Consider the following 22,333-nt stretch of genomic DNA (forward strand, 5'->3'; position numbering starts at 1 on the left):
GGGAATGGGACACAGGGCCTTTCCCCTCTAGGGGACCCCACTCCCCTCCCAGAGCTGGGGATAGAACCCAGGAGTCCTGGCTCCCAGCCCTCACCCCCGCTCCGAGCACTAAAGGGGCAGCAATGTGGGTTCCAAGCCGGGCGGGATGAAGCTGGCCAGGTGCTCGCCCTGGCGACTGGCCTCCAGCCCGGGTGGGGAATGGGAACGGGCCCCGGGCTGGCTCAGTCTAGGTTTCCTGGCTTCTGATGGCTTCAGCCAGTCCATCCTATTTTCCTTCCCCCCCCAGTCTTCTGTCCTCTTGCTCGCCCCTTTCCATTGGCCTTTGGGTCTTTTTCTGGTCTCCGCCATTCTTTCTTTGCTTTCCCTTTTCATTGTTTTTCTTCCTTTATTTTTACATTCATTCGTCCATCCTTCCTTTTCTCATTCATTCTTCCACTTGCCGCTTTTCTTTCTTTCTTTCTTTCTTTCTTTCTTTGCCGGCTTTCTCGGGCTTTGCAGGACACCTCACGTCATCTATAAATGGAGGTGGTGCGGGGAATGACATATTACGACTCCCAGTCTGACTCTCCCTCTTTCCCCCTCACACCCATTTTGTGTGTGTGTGTGTGGGTGTGTGTGGGTGGAGGGGGGTTTCAATCACACTTTAAGAAATGTACAACAAAAGGGGACTTCAACTCCCAGCATCCCTTCTGCCAGGGACTACACCCTGCTCCCCCCCACCCCATCACCACGTCTCAGCCCCGCTCCTGACCAATGGGCTCCGCGTTCGTGATCCCATCGGGCCAATCAGCGGGCTGGCCGCCCTCCAGCTTATAAAAGCTTTGTCTATATCAGCCCCAGCCTCTCTCGCCATCGCTTTTGCCGCTTTGGAACGTTCAGTCCCGTGGCGTTCGGCGGAAAGAACCTTGGGCTCCCCCGCGTTCGATCCTTTTTTTTTAAAGGGCGTCGGAAGCAGCCAGACCAAAGGGAGGCAAGATGAGGGAAATCGTCCACATCCAGGCTGGGCAGTGTGGCAACCAGATCGGTGCCAAGGTGAGTTAGGAGCCTCGTGAGCCGGCTGATGAGATCGTGCAAATTAATGGAGTTAATGAACAAGGCGGGGAGGGAGGAAAAGGGTTAAAATACTGGATCTCTAGAAGGGGGGGAAATGCATCTGCCCCCCCAAAATTTTTTTTGGGGGGGAGGAGCAGCTATTTTTTTTATGCAGGGGGAGTTCTGCAGAAGAGGCTTAAATTTGGCATATTTTACCCCCCCCCCCCAAAAAAAAAAAAGACCGGGGTGGTTTGAGCCCTTCCCCCCACCTCTGGGTGTGGTGGCGGTGGAGGAAAAAAATCCCCTCCCCGAAATGGTGGAGGAGGGGGACGGTGGAATCGGAGGCGTTTTTAGAAACCGATCTCCGATTTTTCTTTCCACTAATTTTTCTTTTTAATCCGGTTTGATTTAAAAACTCCGGAGCGGCTCCATTTGGAATCCTCCCTTCCCCCCCATGAGACTCAGGGTTCCGGCCCGGCATTATAAAGAGACGATTTGCACTTAATGGGATTAGCCGGCGCAGCAGCAGGCGACTCACCCCAGGAGCTGGGGGGGGGGGAGGAAGGAAACTCACTCACCCGCCCGCTACGCGCTCCCCAGCTGCGCGGAGTGTCTCTTTTAGCGCCAAACCCGCTGGTTTGCGGCCGGGGAGGGACGGGACAGACGGAGCCAGGCTGTGGGGGGTGTGACACTCGGGGGCTGGTGTCAGGCGCTGTACGCGGCCGATCTCCCTCTTTCCAGGGGAGAGATCGGAAGCGATCCAGTTTCCAGCCCGAGGAGAATCTGGTTTGGATCGCGCTGGGGAGCGGGGCGTGTTCATCCGGCAGAGCCCCCCTCTCCCCCCGCGGGGCTTTTCTATCTGCGTTTTGTTTAATCGGTGGATTAACCTAACCTTGCCCCGTCCCCTCGCTGCTGGTTAATTTCACGTCCTGTCCCCTAGCTGCTGGTTAATTTCATTTCAACCCCGCCTTTTGATCTCCCTGGGGCGCCGCCAAGGGAGAGAAATATGGTGACTAAGCAAAACTTCGTTTTTGGGGGGGGGTTTTAGCGTCCGAAGGGGCCATTTCCTGCCCTAACTGCTATAGGCGGGAGGAGGGAAAAACCCCTCCAAATCTTGTGTTAATTAGCTGCAAAATCCGCCCCCACCCCCTTAATTTCTCTGCCATTCAGTGAAAGGGGCGTTGGCCCCCGTGGCAGCTCCCGATGTTAAAGGGCTTTGTCTGCCACGGAGCAGCCAGATCCCGCCCCCGGGGGGGGGGGTGTGTGTGGCGGGGACCCGATTTTTCACACTTGCCACCTGGTCCCCGTGGTTGTTTAAACCCCCCCACCCCACCCGCCGGTGTGTGTGTGTGTGTGGGGGGGGGGGGGGTCTCGAGGCGATGGCCGCTGGCTGGAGCCGGGGCATTTCCCCCCCTCCTGGATCCGCTGGCAAAGCTTCGGTGACAATGTTGCACTGGGGAGGGGGCGTTAAAATGTTGCACGGGGGGAAGACGCCCGATTTGCTGCTTGTCGCAAACGAAGAACAGCGGGATCCTGCTGCCGCGGGGGCGGTTTTTTCAGAGCCAAAGGCGTTTTCTGGCGCCAAACCCGCCCCTCTCCTCCCTCCCTCCCTCCATCTTCCCTCCTCTTTGTCTGCGGGCCCCACATGGCTGCAGGGCTGAGCCTTCCCCCCCCTCCCCTGCTGTCTCATTCCTCTTCTTCCCCCTCCCCACCTGGAGCAGCGATCCATGCCCGTCTCTCCCATCACTGCCCCGCCTCCGGAGTCAAATCGGATTGAGCTCAGACACACCACATCCTTTGTGCCCATAATGGCGGCCGCCTTTGTAGAACCCACGGGGGCGGGGGGGGGGGATTTCCAGCCCTATTTGCATCTGCAGTCGCCAGCCGGCTGGGGAGATGTCTGGTGTCTGCAGTTTGATGGCTGCAAAATCCGCCCGCCCCATGCGGCTGGCTGGGTCAGGCGCTGGTTTCCCGCCTGGGAGCGTGGAGGGGTCAAATAACAAGCTGTCACCCTGTCTTTTGGGTGCACCGTAGGGATGCTTCCCTCCTGTATCCCACGCCCCACCCAGCCTGACCTAGTTTGTGGCTGGAAATGAGGGGTGCATGGATGGGTGCCTTGGGGGTGTGTGTGTGTGTGTGGGTGTGTGTGTGTGTGTGGTGGGGGGGCTAGTAAGATCCCACCCCTCCCACCCAGCTGTGACACAGACCTTGGTGCAAATGACTGCTCCGGACTCCCAAAGTAATTGTACCGCAGCAGCCACCACCCAAGACCAGGTTCCCCATGTGCTAGGTGCTGCACAGACAAACTGTCTCTCCTTAGAAGGAGGAGACTGTGGCTGTGATTTTTGAAGTGCTGACTGGGCCGGGCCAAGGATATTTGGGAAAATCTAAACCAGATTTTTCTGCCGTTCCCTTCCAATGAACTTCCTGGCTTCTGTTCCAACCATTCAATTTCTCCACAGGGAGTTCTTCTACATTTGCTTCAGGGGCAGGGAGATCAGATTCCAGCCCTGAATCAGCTGTCTCCTGATCTCAGGGTCTGTCTACACTGCATATTAAAGCCGGGCCCTGAATCCAGTTTGAGACCAAGCCCCGCTTCCATCCGTGCACAAATCAGTCTGACCTGAGTCAGCGAACGCTCAGGAGCCGGGTCCTAGGACCCTGCTTGGGGACAGGTCAGAGCCGGTGTCAAACCGGTCTGCGTAGCATGCAGTGTGGACGTGTTAGCACCAGAGCCGGCCACCGTAAGCCCAGGTTTACCCTGCAGTGCGGACGCTCAAGCCTGGGCTAGGAACACCGAGGCCTTTGGGGTTGGGTTTTACGCTGCCTTGGTAGACGCCCCCTCAGTGACCCTGGTGTAAATCCAGATCCGGCGGTGGTAGGCTCGCTCCAGATTGACGCCAGAGTCACTGAGGGCGGAATCAGCCACATCGGTGCGATTGGCTGCCACCTCCCTCACTGATCGGAGAGGGGGGAGATTTCCCCTGTATGGCCAGAAATGCCTGGGATGTTAAGGGCTGGCGGCTGTGGCTGGGGTGGATCCCACTGACAGGGCTTTGTCCCAAGCAGGCATGGGGGGGTGGGGCAGCCTTGGCCAGGGGTTTCACTTGTAGCCTGTTCAAACAGTCAGTGTTCTTGAGCCTAGGGGGCCAGGTCGAGCCCTGACCACACCCTGCTGGGGCTGGCACAGCTGGGATGGGCCGTTAATGGCCGGCCAGCCCCATGTTCTGGGCTCTGCTCCTTCAGAGCAGCAGGCGGAGGGGTGATGTAAGAGGACTGAGCAGGCGTCCTGGCTCCCAGCCCCCCTCCCAGAGCCGGGGAAGAGAACCCAGGCGTCCTGGCTCCCAGCCCCCATTGTGAGCCGGGAATATAGAACCCAGGCGTCCTGACACCTGCTGCAGCCCAGAAGTGGCTGAGCAGGGCTCGGGCGGGGGCGGGGAATCCTCCGTCTGGCGCCATCTGCTCTTTGCTCTGCTCTGAGGCCGGAAGCTGGCTTGGGGGAAGGGCGGGTAACGGGGCAGAGCTGGGAGAGGAGGGGCGTGCGCACCAATCCCACCGCTGCCACCAGCGCTGCCTCGTCCCTGCCCCAGCCTGCATGCCGGGGGTTGGAGAGCAGGCGCGGGGCCACGGCTGGTCAGAGGGTGGCCTGGGTAAAGGGTGTCTCTGAACCAAGAGCCTGAATTGCAGTCTGGGTGGGTCAGGGGGAGATGGGTTCCTTGCATCAGGTGTGTGTGTGTGTGTGGGGGGGGGGGGGCTGTATCCCTGCCTCCTCTGAGATCTGGCTGGGGTGTAGGACTAGCTCTGGGGGGGGGGAGGGGCCCAAACCTACTCTATTCCTGCCCAAATGCTCCAGGGGACGCTTCTCCCCCCAGCATAAGGACAGGGGCCCCATAATCCACCCACCGGGCGGGGGGGAGGATAGTCAGAGCAGCACCTCACTCCTACATGGTCCCTCTGCTGTGAGGGGGCAGCCTCGCCCGTGCCATAGGGCTGGCAGGTGCAGCAATCGCTGGTATACCCCCCCCCCCCGCCCGTTCAGCTGGGCACCGGGGAGGCACAAGGTTGGTTCTTGCCCCTGCATCTTTAAATTGTGGGGGAGGGGCTTGCTCCCCTCTGTAGGGTGGGCCTGGGTTGCCCACTCAGGGGTGGGATGGTTCCAGCTGCCCCATACACCCCTACCTGGAGGGGGCTAGCTCAGATCTTGAAGGGGACTCAAGGGGATTGGGGCTGTGGGTTGGGAGTGAGGGGCACTGGCAGAGCTGTGGGGTTAGCTGGGGGTCAGTAGTGGGAGGGGGGCAGGAGAGATGTGGGGGGGGGCTCCTTGCTTTGGGGTCCCCTTCCTAGCATCCTGCCATGGTGATGTCCATGGAGTGACCCGCTTAGGCACTTGGGGGGGGCGGGTGTTCCCTGTGGTAGTCTGCAGCATCCCCCCCCAGCTCTGGGGCACAGGGGTCCGGCAGGGCGGGGTGGCTAGTACTGGGATGGGGGGAGGCAGCAGCCCCCATGACACCCCTCCCTGCTGTCGCCCCCAGTTCTGGGAGGTGATCAGTGACGAGCACGGCATCGACCCCACCGGCACCTACCACGGCGACAGCGACCTGCAGCTCGACCGCATCAGCGTCTATTACAACGAGGCCACAGGTACGGGCTGGGCCGGGAGGCACCCCTTTGTCTAGGGAGGATGGGCTGCTCCGGGATCCACCCCTGCCAACACCCATGGTTTGGCCCAGTGCCCCTCCCCTAAATGCAAGGAATGGGAGAGTCCAGGGATCCTCCCCCATAAATACTCACGGTTTGGGCCTAGACGGGTCCCATCTGTCCATGGCCTGGTCTGTTCCACTCCCCACGCAGTATCTGGGCTGGGCTGATCCAGGCCACCCTACTCCCAGATGCCCCCAGGGCTAAGCCACCCCCCTACCCCTTTCTTCCCATGGGGCCCAGACCAACCCCTCTCAGCTCCTTAGTGGAGATCCCTCTGTGCCCATGGCTTCGTATCCACCCCAGATCTGGGTCCCCTAAGACCATCTTACGGCCTCTTGGTTTGATTGTGCTGAGACACTTGCTCACCCCTCTAGGTGGTAAATATGTCCCTCGCGCCATCTTGGTCGACTTGGAACCAGGCACCATGGACTCCGTCCGGTCTGGTCCCTTCGGCCAGATCTTCCGGCCAGACAACTTCGTCTTTGGTAAGATTCCCATTGCCCCCTCTTATCTCTACTGTACCCCTGAGATTGGCTGTGCATGACTGAGAATCACCCAGCAGCCAACGGGTGGAGTTGTGTCAATCGTGACACCAGTGGTTGACACCCCTGATCTTGGCCCACCTGTAGCAGTGGGAGTGGGGCTGCTTCTAAGAGTTCGGCCCTAGTCTCTAGGCTTTGTCTCTCAGTTGAGTCCAGATTGGGCCTAGTAGCAACCCAGAGACAGTCCCCTAAATTTTGGGGTCGCCAATGGGTTCTGGCTCTTGAGATGAGCCTTGTCTGATCTGGGGGACCTGGGGAACACGTGGGGGGACCCAGCTGACTGCAGCTGAATGTTTGGGGCCTGGATTTCAAGGGTGCCAAAGCCCCACTCCTGGGGAGCCCTATTCCTCACAAACACCAGGAGAGCAGCCATGACAGTCGGTCCCACTCCAGAGCGCTGGGTCTGTTTTCTACCACCCCTTCCCCTCCTTGAAAATGAGGTGGCCGTAGGCCAGAGGTGCGTGTCTCAGACGTGGCCACGTTCGCAGAGCGGTGGCTTGGGTTAGGCTCCCTTGGTCTAACAATTGGAGGGCACTAGATGCCACGGTGCGGTGGCATCTCCCCCATCTGTGAGCCTAAAACGAGAGGACTCCATTGGAGCTACTTTGGGGGCATGGCTGGCCGAGGAGCGTCTGGTTCTCCGGGGCCTTAGTCCAATGCTTGTGGCTTCTTCCACCCCACCCGTGCAGGCCAGAGCGGAGCTGGTAACAACTGGGCCAAGGGGCACTACACGGAGGGGGCCGAGCTGGTGGACTCGGTGCTGGACGTGGTGAGGAAGGAGGCGGAGAGCTGCGACTGCCTGCAGGGCTTCCAGCTGACCCATTCGCTGGGCGGCGGCACCGGCTCGGGCATGGGCACGCTGCTGATCAGCAAGATCCGGGAGGAGTACCCCGACCGCATCATGAACACCTTTAGCGTGGTGCCCTCGCCCAAGGTCTCGGACACGGTGGTGGAGCCATACAATGCCACCCTCTCCGTCCACCAGCTTGTTGAGAACACCGATGAGACCTACTGCATTGACAACGAGGCCCTCTACGACATCTGCTACCGTACCCTCAAACTCACCAACCCAACCTACGGAGACCTGAACCACCTGGTCTCGGCCACCATGAGCGGCGTCACCACCTGCCTCCGCTTCCCCGGCCAGCTCAACGCCGACCTCCGCAAACTGGCCGTCAACATGGTGCCCTTCCCTCGCCTCCACTTCTTCATGCCCGGCTTCGCCCCCTTGACCAGCCGCGGCAGCCAGCAGTACCGGGCCTTGACCGTGCCCGAGCTGACCCAGCAGGTCTTCGATGCCAAGAACATGATGGCGGCCTGCGACCCCCGCCACGGGCGCTACCTGACGGTGGCGGCCGTCTTCCGCGGCCGCATGTCCATGAAGGAGGTGGACGAGCAGATGCTGAACGTCCAGAACAAGAACAGCAGCTACTTCGTGGAGTGGATCCCCAACAACGTCAAGACGGCCGTCTGCGACATCCCGCCCCGCGGGCTCAAGATGGCCGCCACCTTCATCGGCAACAGCACGGCCATCCAGGAGCTCTTCAAGCGCATCTCGGAGCAGTTCACCGCCATGTTCCGCCGCAAGGCCTTCCTCCACTGGTACACGGGCGAGGGCATGGACGAGATGGAGTTCACCGAGGCCGAGAGCAACATGAACGACCTGGTCTCCGAATACCAGCAGTACCAGGACGCCACGGCCGAGGAGGAAGAGGACTTCGGCGAAGAGGCTGAAGAAGAAGCTTGAGGCTTCGCCCGCCACCGTAAACACGCCCGCGCACAATTTTTTTTTTTTTAAAAAAAAAACCTCATTGCACCATCTTCGTTTTTCTTTTTCTTTCTTTCTTCTCAGCTGTCTCCTCCATCCAGCTTCCTCCAGGGCTGGGCTTACTCTGGTGCTGTGATCTCCCAGCTAACCAACGTGATGGCTTGGGCATCAGAGCGAGAGATGCCCCTTCTGCTGTCTGTCCTCTCCCCAACACACACGTCTCTGTCTTCTGGTCTCCCCCAGCACTAAGTTATTGAGGTTCTGTCTCCAATAAAAGTCAGATCCCTTGTCCTCTAACTTGTCTACATCCAATGGCCGGCCTTTCTGCTCTGCTCTCTCAAAGAGGGAGTCTAAATTTGGGGATCCTTCTCTGCCCATGCCAATCTCGCTGAGGTGTCCTTGTGGGACAAGTAGATAGGAGCTGGGATAACTGAGAGCTGGGGGTGGGTGTCTAAGACGTGAAACGTAACCCGAGGAGACGCAAGATTAAAGATCCCGAAGCAGGGTTGATAGGTTGTCCCTTCTTGAGCCCAGCAAGCTGGCACCACGTTGTCTAAGAACTCCTTGCTGACTTCCAGGAAGCTTCTCAAATGGAGAAGCGCCGTACAGGGCCCAAATAGTGGCGGCAAAACCAGTAGCGGGGGAAGCCGTGAAGTCCATGAGTAGGAACAAGAGGGGTTGGGTTGCAGGAGATCTCCCAGCGGTGCCCCGGGCGGGAGAGGTGAGGCTGGTGTGGATGGGAGGACGTCTAGGTGATTGATTCCTAGCTGGTGCAGAAGGCACCTAGATGTGAAGCGGTTCAAGGCTGCAGACAACCAGGTGATGCCAGCAGCTGGCTTTGTTAAAGCCAACCCAGCTAGCGGAGAAAGCCACTAGAATCTCCTTCCTCTAAGGAAGAGCAGCTGTTCGTCAGCCCTGCTCAACTTCCCTCCCTCCGCCAGGGAGGCCCAGCTTCTGGCTTAATGCAGCGGAGGGGTAAACCGGCACTGCGGAGAGCGGAGTCTAGGGGGACGGGCTAGAACCTAGCAGTCCTGCCCCTCAGCTGGGACGGGCAATGGGAGACCCCAGCACGGTGAGGTTTATGGCTCTGCTCCTCTGCCAAGAAACTCCTTCCCCCCCCTGGCTGAGCCGAGAACGTGAGTATGTTTGCAAAGCCGCCGGAGACGCCGGCTTGATCTGGGGCCCCCCCCAAAACCTCTCCACGGCCTCACTCAATGAGTGCTGTCTCCATGAGCGTCCCATCCACCAACCTTGGAGCTGCCTGGCCTGTCTCCTCCCCCCTCCCCCCCCAATCATGTCCCTTGTGTCCCCTCATCTGTCTGCTTTCTGTTGGGGGACCAGCACCCAGCTTTTCCAGGCGGGTGCAGCCCTCACCTTTGATTTCTGTTCCTGCTCCGATTTGGAGGATGGGGCCAACTGCTTTGAGGGGGAAAGGGAGGGTGGTTTAGTGGGGGTTGGCCCTGCTGTGAGCAGGGGGTTGGACTAGATACCTCCCGAGGTCCCTGCCCCCCCCCCATCTTCCAGGGGTTCTCTTCCTTGCATCAATCTGGCTCCCACAGCAAGACACGCCCCCATCTCCCCTGCTGCCCCAGATAAACCAACCCAGCCGGGTTCTCCGGGGCCAGAAGGGCGGCGGGAGCTGCGGGGAATGAATCAGGCAGGCAGAGGGTGGGGCAGCAAGTTCATGGGCGGCCTGGTTCCCGCAGGAAAGTTTCTCCCACCAGTGAGGAAGTTCTCTGCAGCCGGCTCCACCCCACCAACCCCCGTGGCTGCGCCAGTGCGGGTGGGGGTCCTGCTGGAGGAAAAGGAGGGGAGATGCCCCCCAGCAGGCTCTTTGCACTAACTCCAGTGAGCGGGGAGGGGTTGAACCAGGAGCCAGGGGGTGGGAAAGGCTGTGGACGTGGATTCTCCCCCTGCTCAGATTTGCTGATCTTAGCAGGAATTCACGGTCCCGGGGCCAGGAATCGGCCCCCGGCCGGGAGGTTCTCAGAGGAGACAACTCAGCCCTGGAGGAATTCAAGCTGGAGGGGGCCGGGGTGCAGGGGGGGCCCAGCGCTGTGCCAGCGCAGCCTGGGGTCTCACCGCCGGCCCTGGCCCGTCTCCACTTCGCTCTTTTCATTTCTGGCTGGCTCAGCGGCTGCTGTCGGCTTCGGGGGTTTTTGCCTCTCTCCATCTTTGATTTTTTTAACTGCTTTTTTCATATTGAAAAGACGACGTCCTGGGAACGAATAAACCAGTTTTTTTTAAATTTTCCTGCGTGTCCTGCTGTCTCTGTGAGGGGGGGGGGGGGAAGCATCCCCCATCTCAGTGGCTGCCCCACACACTGCTAGCCCAGCCCCACTGGTACCCCTCACTCCTGCCCCCCAGCCCTTATTAAAGCCGTGCCCTCCCCCCCATACTGCCAGTGCCCCTCCTGCCCCCCACCCTCCCCCCCAGGTCAGCCCTACCCTGCTATGGCTGAGTCCCCTCCCTGGGCAGCAGCTGTGGGGCAGGGACATACAGGGGGGCACTGAGCCCACTGCTGGGGGGGGAGGAATGACAATTCTGTCACAGGGCTTGGAAGCACCCCCGGGGGGAGGGGAGGAGGGAGGAAATGCTGCCCCCCCCCCAAACAAGCCAGCTCTAACCCAGCAGGAGTGTCCTGGCTGCCCCCCACCCTGGTCTCACTCTGGCCCATTGGGCCTAGCAGGCCCCCCCCCCGTGTGGCTAACACCAGCTGCTCCCCCAGGGCCTAACCAAAGGCAGCTGCTCTCCTACACTGTGGAGTTGGTGCTGGGCGCAGTGTGGCACAGGGGGAGGGGGGGGATGCAGTAGGGGACGCCCTCCCTGGCAGTCTGTCCCCCACTTACCCCACAGCCTGAACCCTGCCCCCCCTGATCGGTGAGAAAGAGGAGCCGGCGCTTGGAGAACAGGGGCTGTTCACACATCAGGGCGTTTAATGGTCAGGGTCCCAGCGGGGGCAGCATTATATACACAGGCACACTTACAATCCAGGGGGCAGACCCACTGGGGGCACCAGGGCGCACACACAGGGGGGGCCAGGACCTCCCTGGCACAGCCCCAGGGAGCGAGGGGGGATCAGGCCCCCTTTTTGCCCTGCTCCCTGGGAACAACCAGACCAACAGGCAGTGCTACAGACCTGGGGGCCGCAGGCAGGAGGGTAGCAGGTGGGGGGGGGGGGGAGTGTGGACAGATGTGGGGGGAGGCTGAATCACAGGGGCAGGGAATGGGGCACAGGGCCTGTCGCCTCTAGGGGACGCTGGCTCCTCACCGGATCTGACCCGAGTGGGCTCGTTCTCAGACTGGCACCGAGGGACCTGGCGATGGGGCAGGAGAGTTTCCTTTGGCCACAGCACGTGAAAATCCATTTTGGCAGAGGCAAAAAGGGGCAGTTTGAATCCCCCCCCCTGGCAAGAACTGCCCCCTTTCATCCAATGCCCCCCTGCAGCAAGGGAATGTGCCCCCACCCCACCTCTCTTCCCCCCCGTTGACCCCAAGGCCCGCTGGATTCTGGAGGCTCTGCCCCATCCGCTCCCCCCTTCTCCCCGCACAGGGCTTCTCCCCCGTCTCTGCCCATCCCCACGGCTACAGAAGAGAATCTGAATCACTTCCAGGCCTGGGAGGCCCTGAAATACCGACCCCCCGTGACCCCCAGCGGCCACCCTGACCTCTCAGGTCAGGCCGATTACCTTCGTGCCTCCGGCCCAGCTCCAGCAGCTGACACCTCACCAACGCCGGGGGCTGGAGCCGTGCGGTAGGCGGCTGATTTTTACTGGTGGTTTGGGCCAGCGGAGAGACACGAGGTGCTAAAGCCAGGCTGACGCAGGTGCACAGGAAGGCGGAGGGATCTGAAAATGCGGCTTTAAGGGGCGATTATCTCACGCCGGTGGAGCCGCGGCCCTGAACGCCAGGAGCGGCCTCGGCACCCGCCAGATCCGCCCTTCCCGAGCGAGAGGAGACTCCGTCACGATGATCTTGGAGCGGGAGAGATGATGGAGCCGGGGGGCTGATCCCCCAGGAACACAAGGTCCAGGCGCTGTCAGAGTCGCGTGGGGAGCTGTGATTGAGCAAACGACCCCCCAGCTCTTTGGGGAGGGGAAAAGTTGGGGGGGGGGCTGGCGAGGGCACCCGGGAGGTGGCATTTGATCCCCCGTGGCTTATTGGCTGGCATCCTCAGGGGGCAGCAAGTGGGGGGGAGCCTGGGACCCAGAGCCAGACACAGCAAGGAGAAGGGGGAGGGGGTCAGGGACCATGCACGGCCCCCCCGAATTCTGGCGACTAGGACATTCGCCCCGGCTTCTTCTGACTCATCTGCGGGTAGGAGGCAAAACCAACAGGGGGGGGAGCAGAGTCAGCGCGGTGCTCCCAGGATCCCTGATCGCGCCACAAGACTCCGATCCCCCAGCAACGGGGGGGGGAGGGAGTCAGAGATAGAATCCAGGTGTCCTGGCTCCCAGCCCCCACCCTGCTGAAACCACTAGACCCCGCTCCCCTTGCAGAGCCAGGATAGAACCCAGGTGTCCCAGCCCCACCCCAACTTTCCCCCACTAGACCCGCCCCCACCTCCCCCGCCCAGGACAGAACCCAGGTGTCCTGGCGCCGCTACCTGAGAGATGCTGACGCCGGTGAGTTTCTCGACGGTGTCTGGGATTTTGCTCATGATGTCCAGCACCTCCCCCGTCATCTTGGCGGCCCCCACGTCCCCATTCCCGCTCGACACCATGGTGACCTTCTTCACCGACATCAGCGGCTTGCTGATCTCCTCCGCCACCTGGGGGGGCACCACGCCGCTCCGTTAAGGGAGGGTCTGCCTCCAGAGCGGGGGGCCTGAGCTGTGTTGTGATCGCAGGGTCTCGCACATGGGCAGGGGCTGCGCCGACTGGTTTGTTATTGTAGGGTCTACCTTAAATGCTGGGGGGCCAAGCCAGCTGGGTTGTTATTGGAGGTGTCTTTTAGGTACTAGAGGCTCGTCATTGTAGGGTCCTCCATAAGGGCTGGGGCTTGTTATTGTAGGGCCTACCTTAAAACACTGGTGATAAGCCAGTTTGCTAAGGGTGGGTTTTCTATAAGGGGCTGGGGTGGAGGGGGATTGTTTTTGTAGGGACCCTCTGGAGAGCTTGGACTAGGTTGGTTTGTTATCGTAGGGTCTCCTGGGAGATCCAGGTGCGGCTTTGTTTTTGTAGGGTCTCCCACAGGGCCAATCCCGCCCCCTCCGCCCAGGCCTCACCTCGGGCAGCTTCTCCAGCAGCATGTCGACCATGGCGGCGTCCTGGTACTGCCGGAACGCCTCCGCCTTCTTGGCCATCTGCTCGGCGTCTGCCCGGGCCTTTGCTTCGATGGCGAACGCCTGCGCCTCCCCCTTCACCTGTGCGGGGGCAGGAGTGGGAGCGGTGTCAGTGCTGGCCCCTGCCGACCCGGACACCTGGGTCCCAGCCTGGCTTCCAGCCCTCCAGGCGTGAGTGCCCTCCACTGCCCACCCGGACGCCTGGGTCCCAGCCCACATCCCGGTCTCCAGCCCTGTCAAGGGGTGAGGGCCCTGCGGTGCTGTCCCGGACGCCTGGGTTCCTTCGCCATCGTGAGGCTGGGAGCTAGAGCGTCAGACTCACCCTCAGGGACTCCGCTTCCGCCTCCGCCTGCATGATCAGCTGACACCTGGGGGGTCGGAGAAGGAGGAGGGTCAGTGACTTTGGCCCAGCAGGGACGGGGGACGCAGGACGGAGGGGTGTCGAGGGCAGGGAGTGGGGGAGGAAAGCTGGGTGGGGGCCCGCTGGGCATCCTGGGGGTGCCGCACCAGATGGGAAACGAGGGGTGAGGGGGGTAGGGCAGGGCGATCAGAGGGAGGCGAGATGGATGAAGGGCGTTGTGTGGGGTGCTGGGTGGGGGAAGGGGATGGGGGTGGGGTGCTGGGGGTGCCCAGTGGGGGGCCAGGATCGGGGGTGGGAGGGGGGGCCGCGCAGTGGATCAGGGACAGAGCGCCAGGGTGAGGCCCCAGGCGGGGAGGGTGTTGGGAGGGCGGTGTGGGGAAGGGGGTGGCACCCCGATACCTCTGGGCCTCTGCCAGCTTCTCCAGCCGGTACCGCTCGGCCTCGGCCGGTTTCTTGACCGTGGCCTCCAACTCGTGCTCCTTGCGGATGATCTCCTGTTCCTGCAGCTGGATCTGCTGGGTCCGCTCCACCACCAGCACCTGCATCTTCTGCTCCTCGATCTTCTGCTTGGTCTTGGCCACCTACACGGGGAGGGAGGTCAGGGGAGCAGGAGTTGCCATCGCGGGAAGGGGTCAAAGGTTGGCTCTGCCCTTGGGGGCCGCCACCACTGACGTCCAGGGTTCACACCAAAGCCGATGCCCCCAGGGGGGTCAGAGGTCAACGTCAAAGGGGTCATGGGTCAAACACCGCTGGGATTCGTTGGTCAAGGTTGGATCTCCTCCCGAGAGGATTGGGAGGTGAAAGGTCAAGAACTGGTACCAATGAGGGAATCAAAGGGCTGACCCCATGGAAGTGGCTCAAAGATCAACGTTAGGAGAGTCAATGGCTCAATGCTACTGGGGTGGATAGATCAGGAACTGACACCATTGAGGTCAAAGGTCACCACCTAGGGGTCAAGAGGTGACCTCACTGAGGCAGGTCAAAGGTCAATGTTGGCAGACAGTCCGTGGGTCAACACCATTGGGGCTGATAGATCAAGAATTGACCCCCAACGAGGGATCAAAGGTCATCACCACCCAGGGGTCATGAGCCAAGAGCTGACTCCTCCAAGATAGGGTCAACAGGGCCATGGGGGGGTCAAGGGTCAACAGCTGACGTCAGCCTGGTCAGTAGGGTCATCGGTCAAGAGCCGAGGCCACTGAGGGGGTCGCAGTTGACACCACTGGGCGGTGAAGATCTGTGGGGCCAGAGATGCCACCAGGAGCTGCCAAGAGGGGAGGGTGGAGTCATCAGGCAGGGCTGGAGTCCAAGAGGGTCAGCCTACCGGGCTGTCCACAGTCAGGCCCCGGGGTCAAAGGTCAACATTGGGGAGGATCACAGGTCAATGGTTGGGGGTTGGCCATGGCTGGGCTGCTCCAGGAAAGTCATGTCAACCCGCCCGCCCTGCCGGGCTCTGAAGGCCTGGGCCGGGGGCTGGCGCTGGGGAGCCCTGATCCCCCCCAGGTGTCTCACCTGCAGCTGATAGGCCAGGTCGGACTCGGCTTTGCGGGTGTTCACCTCGATGTCGTAGGTGGCTTTCTTCAGCTCGTAGTCCCGCTGTGCCTTGGCCATCTCGATCTCGCTTAAGTACTGGGCAGAGAGCTTCTCTTGCTTCGCTTTGGCCTCCTGTGGGCATGGGGGTCAGAGACACGGCACCCTCTGCCCCCCGTCAGACTGGTGGTGGGCATCCCCCGTCCCAGCCACAGGCCAGCCGCTACCCCCTACGCCCCGTCCAACCTGCAGGCCAGCCGGCTGGTACCCCCTACTCCTCGTCAAACCTGCGGGCCAGCCAGCACCCCCTGCCCCGCGTCAGACCCACAGAATCCGCCCACCAATCCCCCTGCCTCCCAGATCAGACCCAAGCACCCAGCACTCACCTTGATGCCAGCATCTCTCTTGGCCTCAGCTTCCCCGATCCGGGCGTCTTTCTGCACCTGGGCGGTCCTGGCTTTCCCCAGCGAGTGCAGATAATCCTGGGGCAACGCCAGGAAAAAGACAGACACTTCAATTGTGCCACGCAGCCTGGCCGGAGCTCGTTCCCCTCAAGGGGGTGACAGCTCCCGTCTGGCCCTGGGGGCTGGGAATGGGACGGGGGGACTGTCCCCTCTGGGGGGGGCGCCGTTCCCACCGACCTGGTCGTCGTGAATGTCCTTGAGCGTGTAGCTGACCACGCTGATGCCCATGTTGACCAGGTCTGAAGAGGCCACTTTAAAAACCTGCTCCGAGAACTTCTGCCGATCCTTGTAGATTTCCTGTGGGTGGGGGCAGACAAGGGGTGAGTCGGGGGGAGAAGGGGGGGCCAGGGGAGGGCTTGGGTAATGGGAACCGTGGGGGGGTGTAGCTCGGACACACACAGGGGGGAAGGCCTGATCCCCCCATTGGGGGCCGCTGACACACACACACACACACACACACACACACATGGGGGGACAAGTCTGATCCCCCCAGCGGGGGGCTGACCCCCACCTCCACGGTCATGTGGGCCATGATGGCGCGCTGATGCCCCTCCAGCGTCTCCAGCGCGATGTGGGTGATCTCGCTCTCCGACTTGCCCAGGAACATCTGGCAGGCGGCCGCCAGCATCTCCTTGTTCTGGCCCTGGATCTTCACCTGCCAGAGCGAGGGGACAAGAGGAGGGGATGGCGGGAGGGAAGGGCCCCCAGGCGGGGTCAGCCCAGCCCCCCATGTCCCCTTAAGTCCCACCCCGCAGACCCCAAGGATGCTCCGGGGGAAGGGAGGCTTCCCCTAAGAAGAAGAGGCTATTGCCTGCACCCTGACAACAGTTGCCTGGAGACCGTATCCATGGTGGTGAAGGGGGCTCAGGCCCTGTGGTCCCCTGTGCATCATTGGGCAGGTACCAATGGGGGGGGGGGGGCGCGAAATGAACCAGGCAGGGTAGATACCATTGGGGGAAATGGGGGGGGGAATGAGCCAAGATGGGTGGGGGTGTATGGCAGTAAGTGGAGGGGGGGGGGGAAATGAGCCAGGCTGGGCAGGTACCACTGGGGGAAAATATGGGGGTGGGTGGTGCCAGTGGCAAGTACCATTGGAGGGGACAGGGATATTGGGCTGGTTTCCTAGGTGATCCCGATGCTGTACCCTCCTCCCTGGGGGTTTCCGTGGTGACCTGGGAGTCAGGGGATGCCAGTTACCTGGGCGATGCCGGTGACGGAGATGGGGACCCCGTGCCGAGTATAAACCTTCTCGCTCTTCACATTCAGGGTCAGTGTGTTCAGGGAGATCCTGCGGGGCAGGCGGGGGGGGGGGGGGGAAGGGGCAGGTTCAGCAGAGGGGACACCCCCAGTAACTCCCCACGATAGCCCCCCAGATCAGACCCATCCAGCCTGGTATCCCCACCCCATCCCACCCCCTGATCCCTTCCTGACCCCTGCCCTGAAACCCGAGCTCTGACCCCTCCTCAGTCCTGGCAACTCCGGACCCGGAGGGGTGACGGGGGAACCCCACAGATCTGGGAGCGCAGGGATGAGCCGGGGTGCCCTGAACTAGGGTCCCTGTGGAGGGGGTTTAGGGGACTCACCTCTGGATCTGCTGGATGCAGGGGAGGACAAAGACCCGGCCCCCCGCCACCATCACAGGGGGGCTGCGGCAGAAGCCTAAGAGGAGGGGAGGAGAGTGTTAGCTTCTGCTGGGTGCTGAGACGCAGCCACCTCTGGGGTGGGGCAGCTGGGGACCAGCCACCTGGAACAGCGACGTCTCGTCCGCTGTTCAGATGCAGCCTCCTCTGGGGTGGGTGGCTGGGGAACAGCTGTTTAGAACAGGGATGCCGCATGTTATTGAGATGCCGCTGCCTCTGGGGTGGCTGGGGAACCTGCCGTGAATCCTGAGGGGAAATTTTAAGGAGGCAGAAAGCGAGCTCTGGTGGGAGGTGAGGGCGGGGGGAGAGTCGCAACTCCACACGTAAGAGTGACTGAGATTTTAAGTCTTGTCTGTGAAATTGTCCATGTGGTAGCAGCGAGCCCCATGCTGCCCCCGCCCCCTCCAGCACAGGGCCCCCCTAACGCCGCACTGGGGCCAGCTCTCACTGCCGGGGCAGCACACCCCCTACCCTGTCCTCCTCCCCCCCCATTAATGGCCCTTAGTGACGCAGAAAACAGGATATGATCCTTCACATCCCCTCTGGCCAAGTGACGTCATTCTGGCTCAGATCCCATCTCTTCACTGCTGGATATTTCAGGCTGGCTCCGGGGGCCGGGGCCCTTCCACTCTAGGCGGCACCGGTTCCGATCCGGCCCCAGGGCAGGGCCTGGCTAATCTGGGCGAGGGGGATGGGACACAGGGGCCTTTCTCCTCTGGGGCGGGCAAGTCCCATTAATGCAGGGCTGGGGGTCGGACACCCCAGGAGAGGGAGGGGGCCGGGGCAGGGCTCTTCCCGTGTGAGACCAGCCGGGGGAGCCACTCACCAGAGACCACCATAGCCTCATTGGGGCCACAGGTGAAGAACATCCTGATGCCAGAGGGACCCTGAAAGAGATGAGATACACACAATTGAACCCAGGAGTCCTGGCTCCCAGCCCCGCCTCCCCCCGCTCTAACCACTAGCCCCCACTCTCCTCCCAGAGCCGGGGACAGAACCCAGGAGTCCTGCTTATCTTCCCCTCTCTCCGCTGACGGTGGCTGATAAGCCAGATCCCCGCCCGAGCCCCACAGGGTCCGCCCAGCAGGGTGAACGGGTCCCATCCACCCAGGCAACCCCCATGGACCTGACATTGCCCCCCACAGCCCTGGGCTCCCCACTTCCGCCCTGCGCATTGGCCCCCACATTCCCCAGCGGCCTGTGCAGGGTCTCTCCTGCCCCCCACTCTCCAGCCACGGCCCCCCCTTTAGTTCACCGCCCCCCACAGCCCCTGCACTGGCCACACGCTCCCCCGGTACCCCGGCCCCCCCCCCGAGCCTATGCAGCCCCGGCACCCCCACCACAGCCCGCTGCACCCCTGTGTCTGCCTGTAACCCCCCCGCCGCCCCACGCCCGGCTTCCTGCTCCCCCGCCGCGCACCTCACTTCATCCCACCCGCCACAGGCCCTGCGTGGGCAGCCTGCGCCCCCAGCCCCCTCCGCCCATGCACCCCCCTTCCACCCTCTGCACCCCCAGCCCCCTCCCCCATGCACCCCCCTTCCACCCTCTGCGCCCCCAGCCCCCTCCGCCCATGCACCCCCCTTCCATCTTCTGCACCCGCAGCCCCCTCCCCCATGCACCCCCCTTCCACCCTCTGCGCCCCCGCCCACGCACTCACTCCGTCCAACTCCCCCACCCACGGTCTGTCCCTCCGGCTCTTCTTGCTGCAAGACGCGCCCCACCCTCTCCGGGTCCGGGACCGCCACGATCCCGTCAGCCCCCGCGGTACGCCCAGGGGCGGTGGCGGAGGTGGTGGTGGGGCTGCCACCTGCTGGCCTCAGCCCCGCGTTGCAGGGGCCGCCTGGCGTGGGCGGGGCAGCAGATTCCCTGGGCTCCGCCCCCTCGAGATCCGCGCGCTCTGCAGTCCTCGGGGGCTGGGGGAGCGCGGGGCTGGGCTGGCCGGGGGCTGCGGGGCGGGAGTGAGGGGCATCCATCCCCCCCCAGAGGTGGCTGCATTCGACCTGGTGGCTGGCTGGATCCCCTGGAGGGGGGGAGGGGCCGGGTCCTGTTGTTTATTTCTGTTAAACAACGGCGGGGGGGAGGCGCAGTTCCCCGTGTCGCCAGCGGGGGGCGCATCTGACCAATAATCCAGCGGGGGGGGGGGGATCTGCTAATTTCATTGTGCGTGGGGGAGGAGGGGCATCCAGGCAGTAACGCCCCTCCCCCAGGCCTTCGTGTCCCCATCCCCCCCAGAATAGGGGCAGGACGTACCATGAGTGGCAGAGCACCCGCCCCCCCCATGAGCCTGCCCCGTTGCCTGATAGGGGGCAGAGGGGATCTGGCAGTTGCTCTGCGGGGGTTGCCGGACCAGGGGAGAGTTAATGCCCCAGGGGAGGGGGGAGTGTTTGTAAGGTAGGCAGAGACCCAGCACACTCGTTACACGCGTTGGAATGACCAGAGCCGATGCCCCCGAGAGGGGAAAAGTCCCGTGTCCCAGTCCCTGCCCCCCTGAGTCAGCCAGTGCCCCCAGGTCGGATTGGGCCCAGTGCAGGTGTTGAGGGCAGGGAATGCATCGGGGGGGGGGGGGGAGGCGCTTGGCCTGCGGGGAAGGCGGATACGGGTTGGCCAACCCGTTTCCTTTTGCGTGCGGGTGCGTCTCACCGCTTGGCCGTGTGAGGAAAGGCTGGAAGCCAGGAACTTGGGTAACTTCCAGCCACCGCCTGGGCCCACAGCCCCTGCCAGCGGTTTCATCATGTGTTTCGTCAGCTGGAGAGCACAGGGGTGTGTGTGTTTGTAACCCAGCGCGCGTGTGCACAGACATACACACACAGCCTTACTCCTGATTCCCAGCCCCCCTGCTCTAGCCACTAGACCCCACTCCCCTCCCAGAGCCAGGGGTAGAACCTAGGAGTCCTGGTTCCCATCCCCCCCTGCTCTAGCCACTAGACCCCACGCCCCTCCCAGAGCCAGGGGTAGAACCCAGGAGTCCTGGCTCCCATCCCCCCCTGCTCTAGCCACTAGACCCCACTCCCCTCCCAGAGCCAGGGGTAGAACCTAGGAGTCCTGGTTCCCATCCCTCCTGCTGTAGCCACTAGACCCCCACGTCCCTCCCAGAGCCAGGGGTAGAACCCAGGAGTCCTGGCTCCCAGCCCCCCCGATTAGGCCACCGTGGCTGAGTGTCCGTTGCCGCGTGTACTATCGCTACGTGGGAGCTTGCTATTTATAAACCTTCCCTCGTGGCCCAGCCGGGTGCCGGGGGGAACACGCAGTTCTTCTGCCACCACAGAGAGCTTTGAATAGCCCCTTATCAGCCGTTGCCTTTGGCCTTATCCACGTGCCAAGGGCAGCGGGCGTGGGTCGCCCAGCCTCGGCAAAGCCTTGACGGCCCCCGCTGCCTGAGAGCGTGGGGCTAAAAATATCCCAGAGCAGAGAGAGATGGAGAAGGAGCCAGCTGTGGGAGGGCACGGCAGGTGGAGAAATAGAGATGAAGATGGATGGGTAAATTAGATAGATACAGTTGAGGAGGGATGGATGGATGGATGGGTGGGTAGACAGCTCGATTAGATACAGTTGAGGATGGATGGTGGATCTGAGGGTGGAAGGATAGATGGCGAACGGGGCGATAGGGATAACTCAGGACTGAGAGATTAGCTGCAGATAAGGCTGGAGGGACGGAGCTGAGAAAGGATGGGTGTCAGAGACACCCCGCCCCAGAAGAATCCAGTTTGACGAGTCCCAAAACCCAGGCCCTCCTGGAGACACGTCAGGTTGCGTGTGTGGATCGCTTTGAGACCGGAGCACCAGGAGGTGTTTTTAAAATAGCGATTTGATTGCCTTTTACATCAAGAGTCAGATCGCAGTGAAGGATCAGAAACCCAGGTCGACTGAAAACCTCGAGAGAACAACATGTAACCTGTAGTTATAGGATCATAGCAGGTTAGCACTGGCAGGGACCCTGAGCCGGCATCCACTCCAGTCCCCTGCTCTCAAGGCAGCACTAAGCCTAACTAGACCACCCCTGCCAGGTTTTTATCTGACCTCTTCTTAAAAACCTCCCGTGCTAGACCTGCACAACCAGCCTGGGAATTTATCCCAGCGCTTAGCCACCCCGACAGTGAGGAATTCTTTCCTCATGTCTAACCTAAACCGCCCTCGCTGCAATTTAAACCCGTTGCTTCTTGTCCTGTCTTCAGAGGTTAACGAGAACCATTTATCACCTTCCTCTTTGTAATAACCTTTTACACACTTGGAGATTGTTATCACATCCCTCCCCCCCCACTCTTCTGCAGCCTAAACAAACCCAGGTTTGTCACTCTTCCCTCATAGGTCAGGGCGTTTAACCCTTTAATCATTTGCGTTGCTCTCCTCTGGATTTTCTCCAGTTTGTCCCCATCTTTCCTGAACTGTGGCACTCAGAACTTTGCCTCATCCTACGTGTCAGTGCCGGGTAAAGGGGCAGAATTACTTCTCCTTTCCTGCTGCTGCACTCCTGCCAATACATCGGAGTTATCTTCGCTTCCTTTTTTGCACCAGCGTCACGCTGTTGACTCATATTTAGCTCGTGAATCAGCGTGACCCCAGATCCTTTTCCACAAGACTTCTTCCGGGGCAGTCATTTCTCAACTTGTGTGCGTGCATCTGATTGTTCCTTCCTCCGGGGAAGTACTTTGCAGCTGGCCTCATTGAATTTCCTCGTATTTCTGTCCAACCTTTTCCTCCAGCTCATTTTGAATTTTAATCCTGTCCTCCAAAGCACTTGCAACCCCTCCCCCACCTTCAGCGGTGTACTTCTCGCTGTGCCATTAACTACATCATCGCTGAAGATAATCGAACAGACCCAGACCCAATCTCTGCGCACCCCACGCGCTACACCCTCCCAGCCTGACTACCAGCCCCTGCTCATTCCTCTCGGGGAATGGTTTGCCAACCAGTTCTGCACTCAGCGTAGCGTAGCTCCATCAAGGGTGCGTTTCCTTTGTCTGGTTATGAGATGGCCAAGCGAGACAGTATCAAAAACCTTACCAAAAAGTCA

General features: G+C 61.4%; 2 protein-coding genes across 2 annotated transcripts; one reads left to right on the plus strand and one right to left on the minus strand.

Moving 5' to 3' along the window:
- Window positions 1-857: 857 nt before the first annotated feature.
- On the plus strand, window positions 858-9,163 carry TUBB (tubulin beta class I). The gene is made up of 4 exons (XM_067570002.1): window positions 858-1,032; window positions 5,565-5,673; window positions 6,108-6,218; window positions 6,965-9,163. Exons 1-4 carry the CDS (start codon window positions 976-978, stop codon window positions 8,020-8,022), a joined length of 1,335 nt encoding a protein of 444 aa, XP_067426103.1. The 5' UTR covers window positions 858-975; the 3' UTR covers window positions 8,023-9,163.
- Window positions 9,164-10,956: 1,793 nt separating this feature from the next.
- Window positions 10,957-19,084, minus strand: FLOT1 (flotillin 1). The gene is made up of 13 exons (XM_067570003.1): window positions 18,980-19,084; window positions 18,149-18,209; window positions 17,266-17,341; window positions 16,880-16,970; window positions 16,194-16,337; window positions 15,860-15,979; window positions 15,605-15,700; window positions 15,201-15,353; window positions 14,088-14,269; window positions 13,650-13,695; window positions 13,271-13,408; window positions 12,650-12,814; window positions 10,957-12,354 (listed from the first exon to the last, which is right to left on the minus strand). The coding sequence occupies exons 2-13, from the start codon at window positions 18,189-18,191 to the stop codon at window positions 12,322-12,324; spliced, it is 1,287 nt and encodes a 428-aa protein (XP_067426104.1). The 5' UTR covers window positions 18,192-18,209; window positions 18,980-19,084; the 3' UTR covers window positions 10,957-12,321.
- Window positions 19,085-22,333: the final 3,249 nt, after the last annotated feature.

The sequence above is a fragment of the Emydura macquarii genome, unplaced genomic scaffold (genome assembly GCF_026122565.2).
Source record: "Emydura macquarii macquarii isolate MOO-44397 ecotype Brisbane River unplaced genomic scaffold, CSIRO-AGI_Emac_v2 contig_2976, whole genome shotgun sequence".
In the NCBI taxonomy this organism is placed as follows: domain Eukaryota; kingdom Metazoa; phylum Chordata; order Testudines; family Chelidae; genus Emydura; species Emydura macquarii.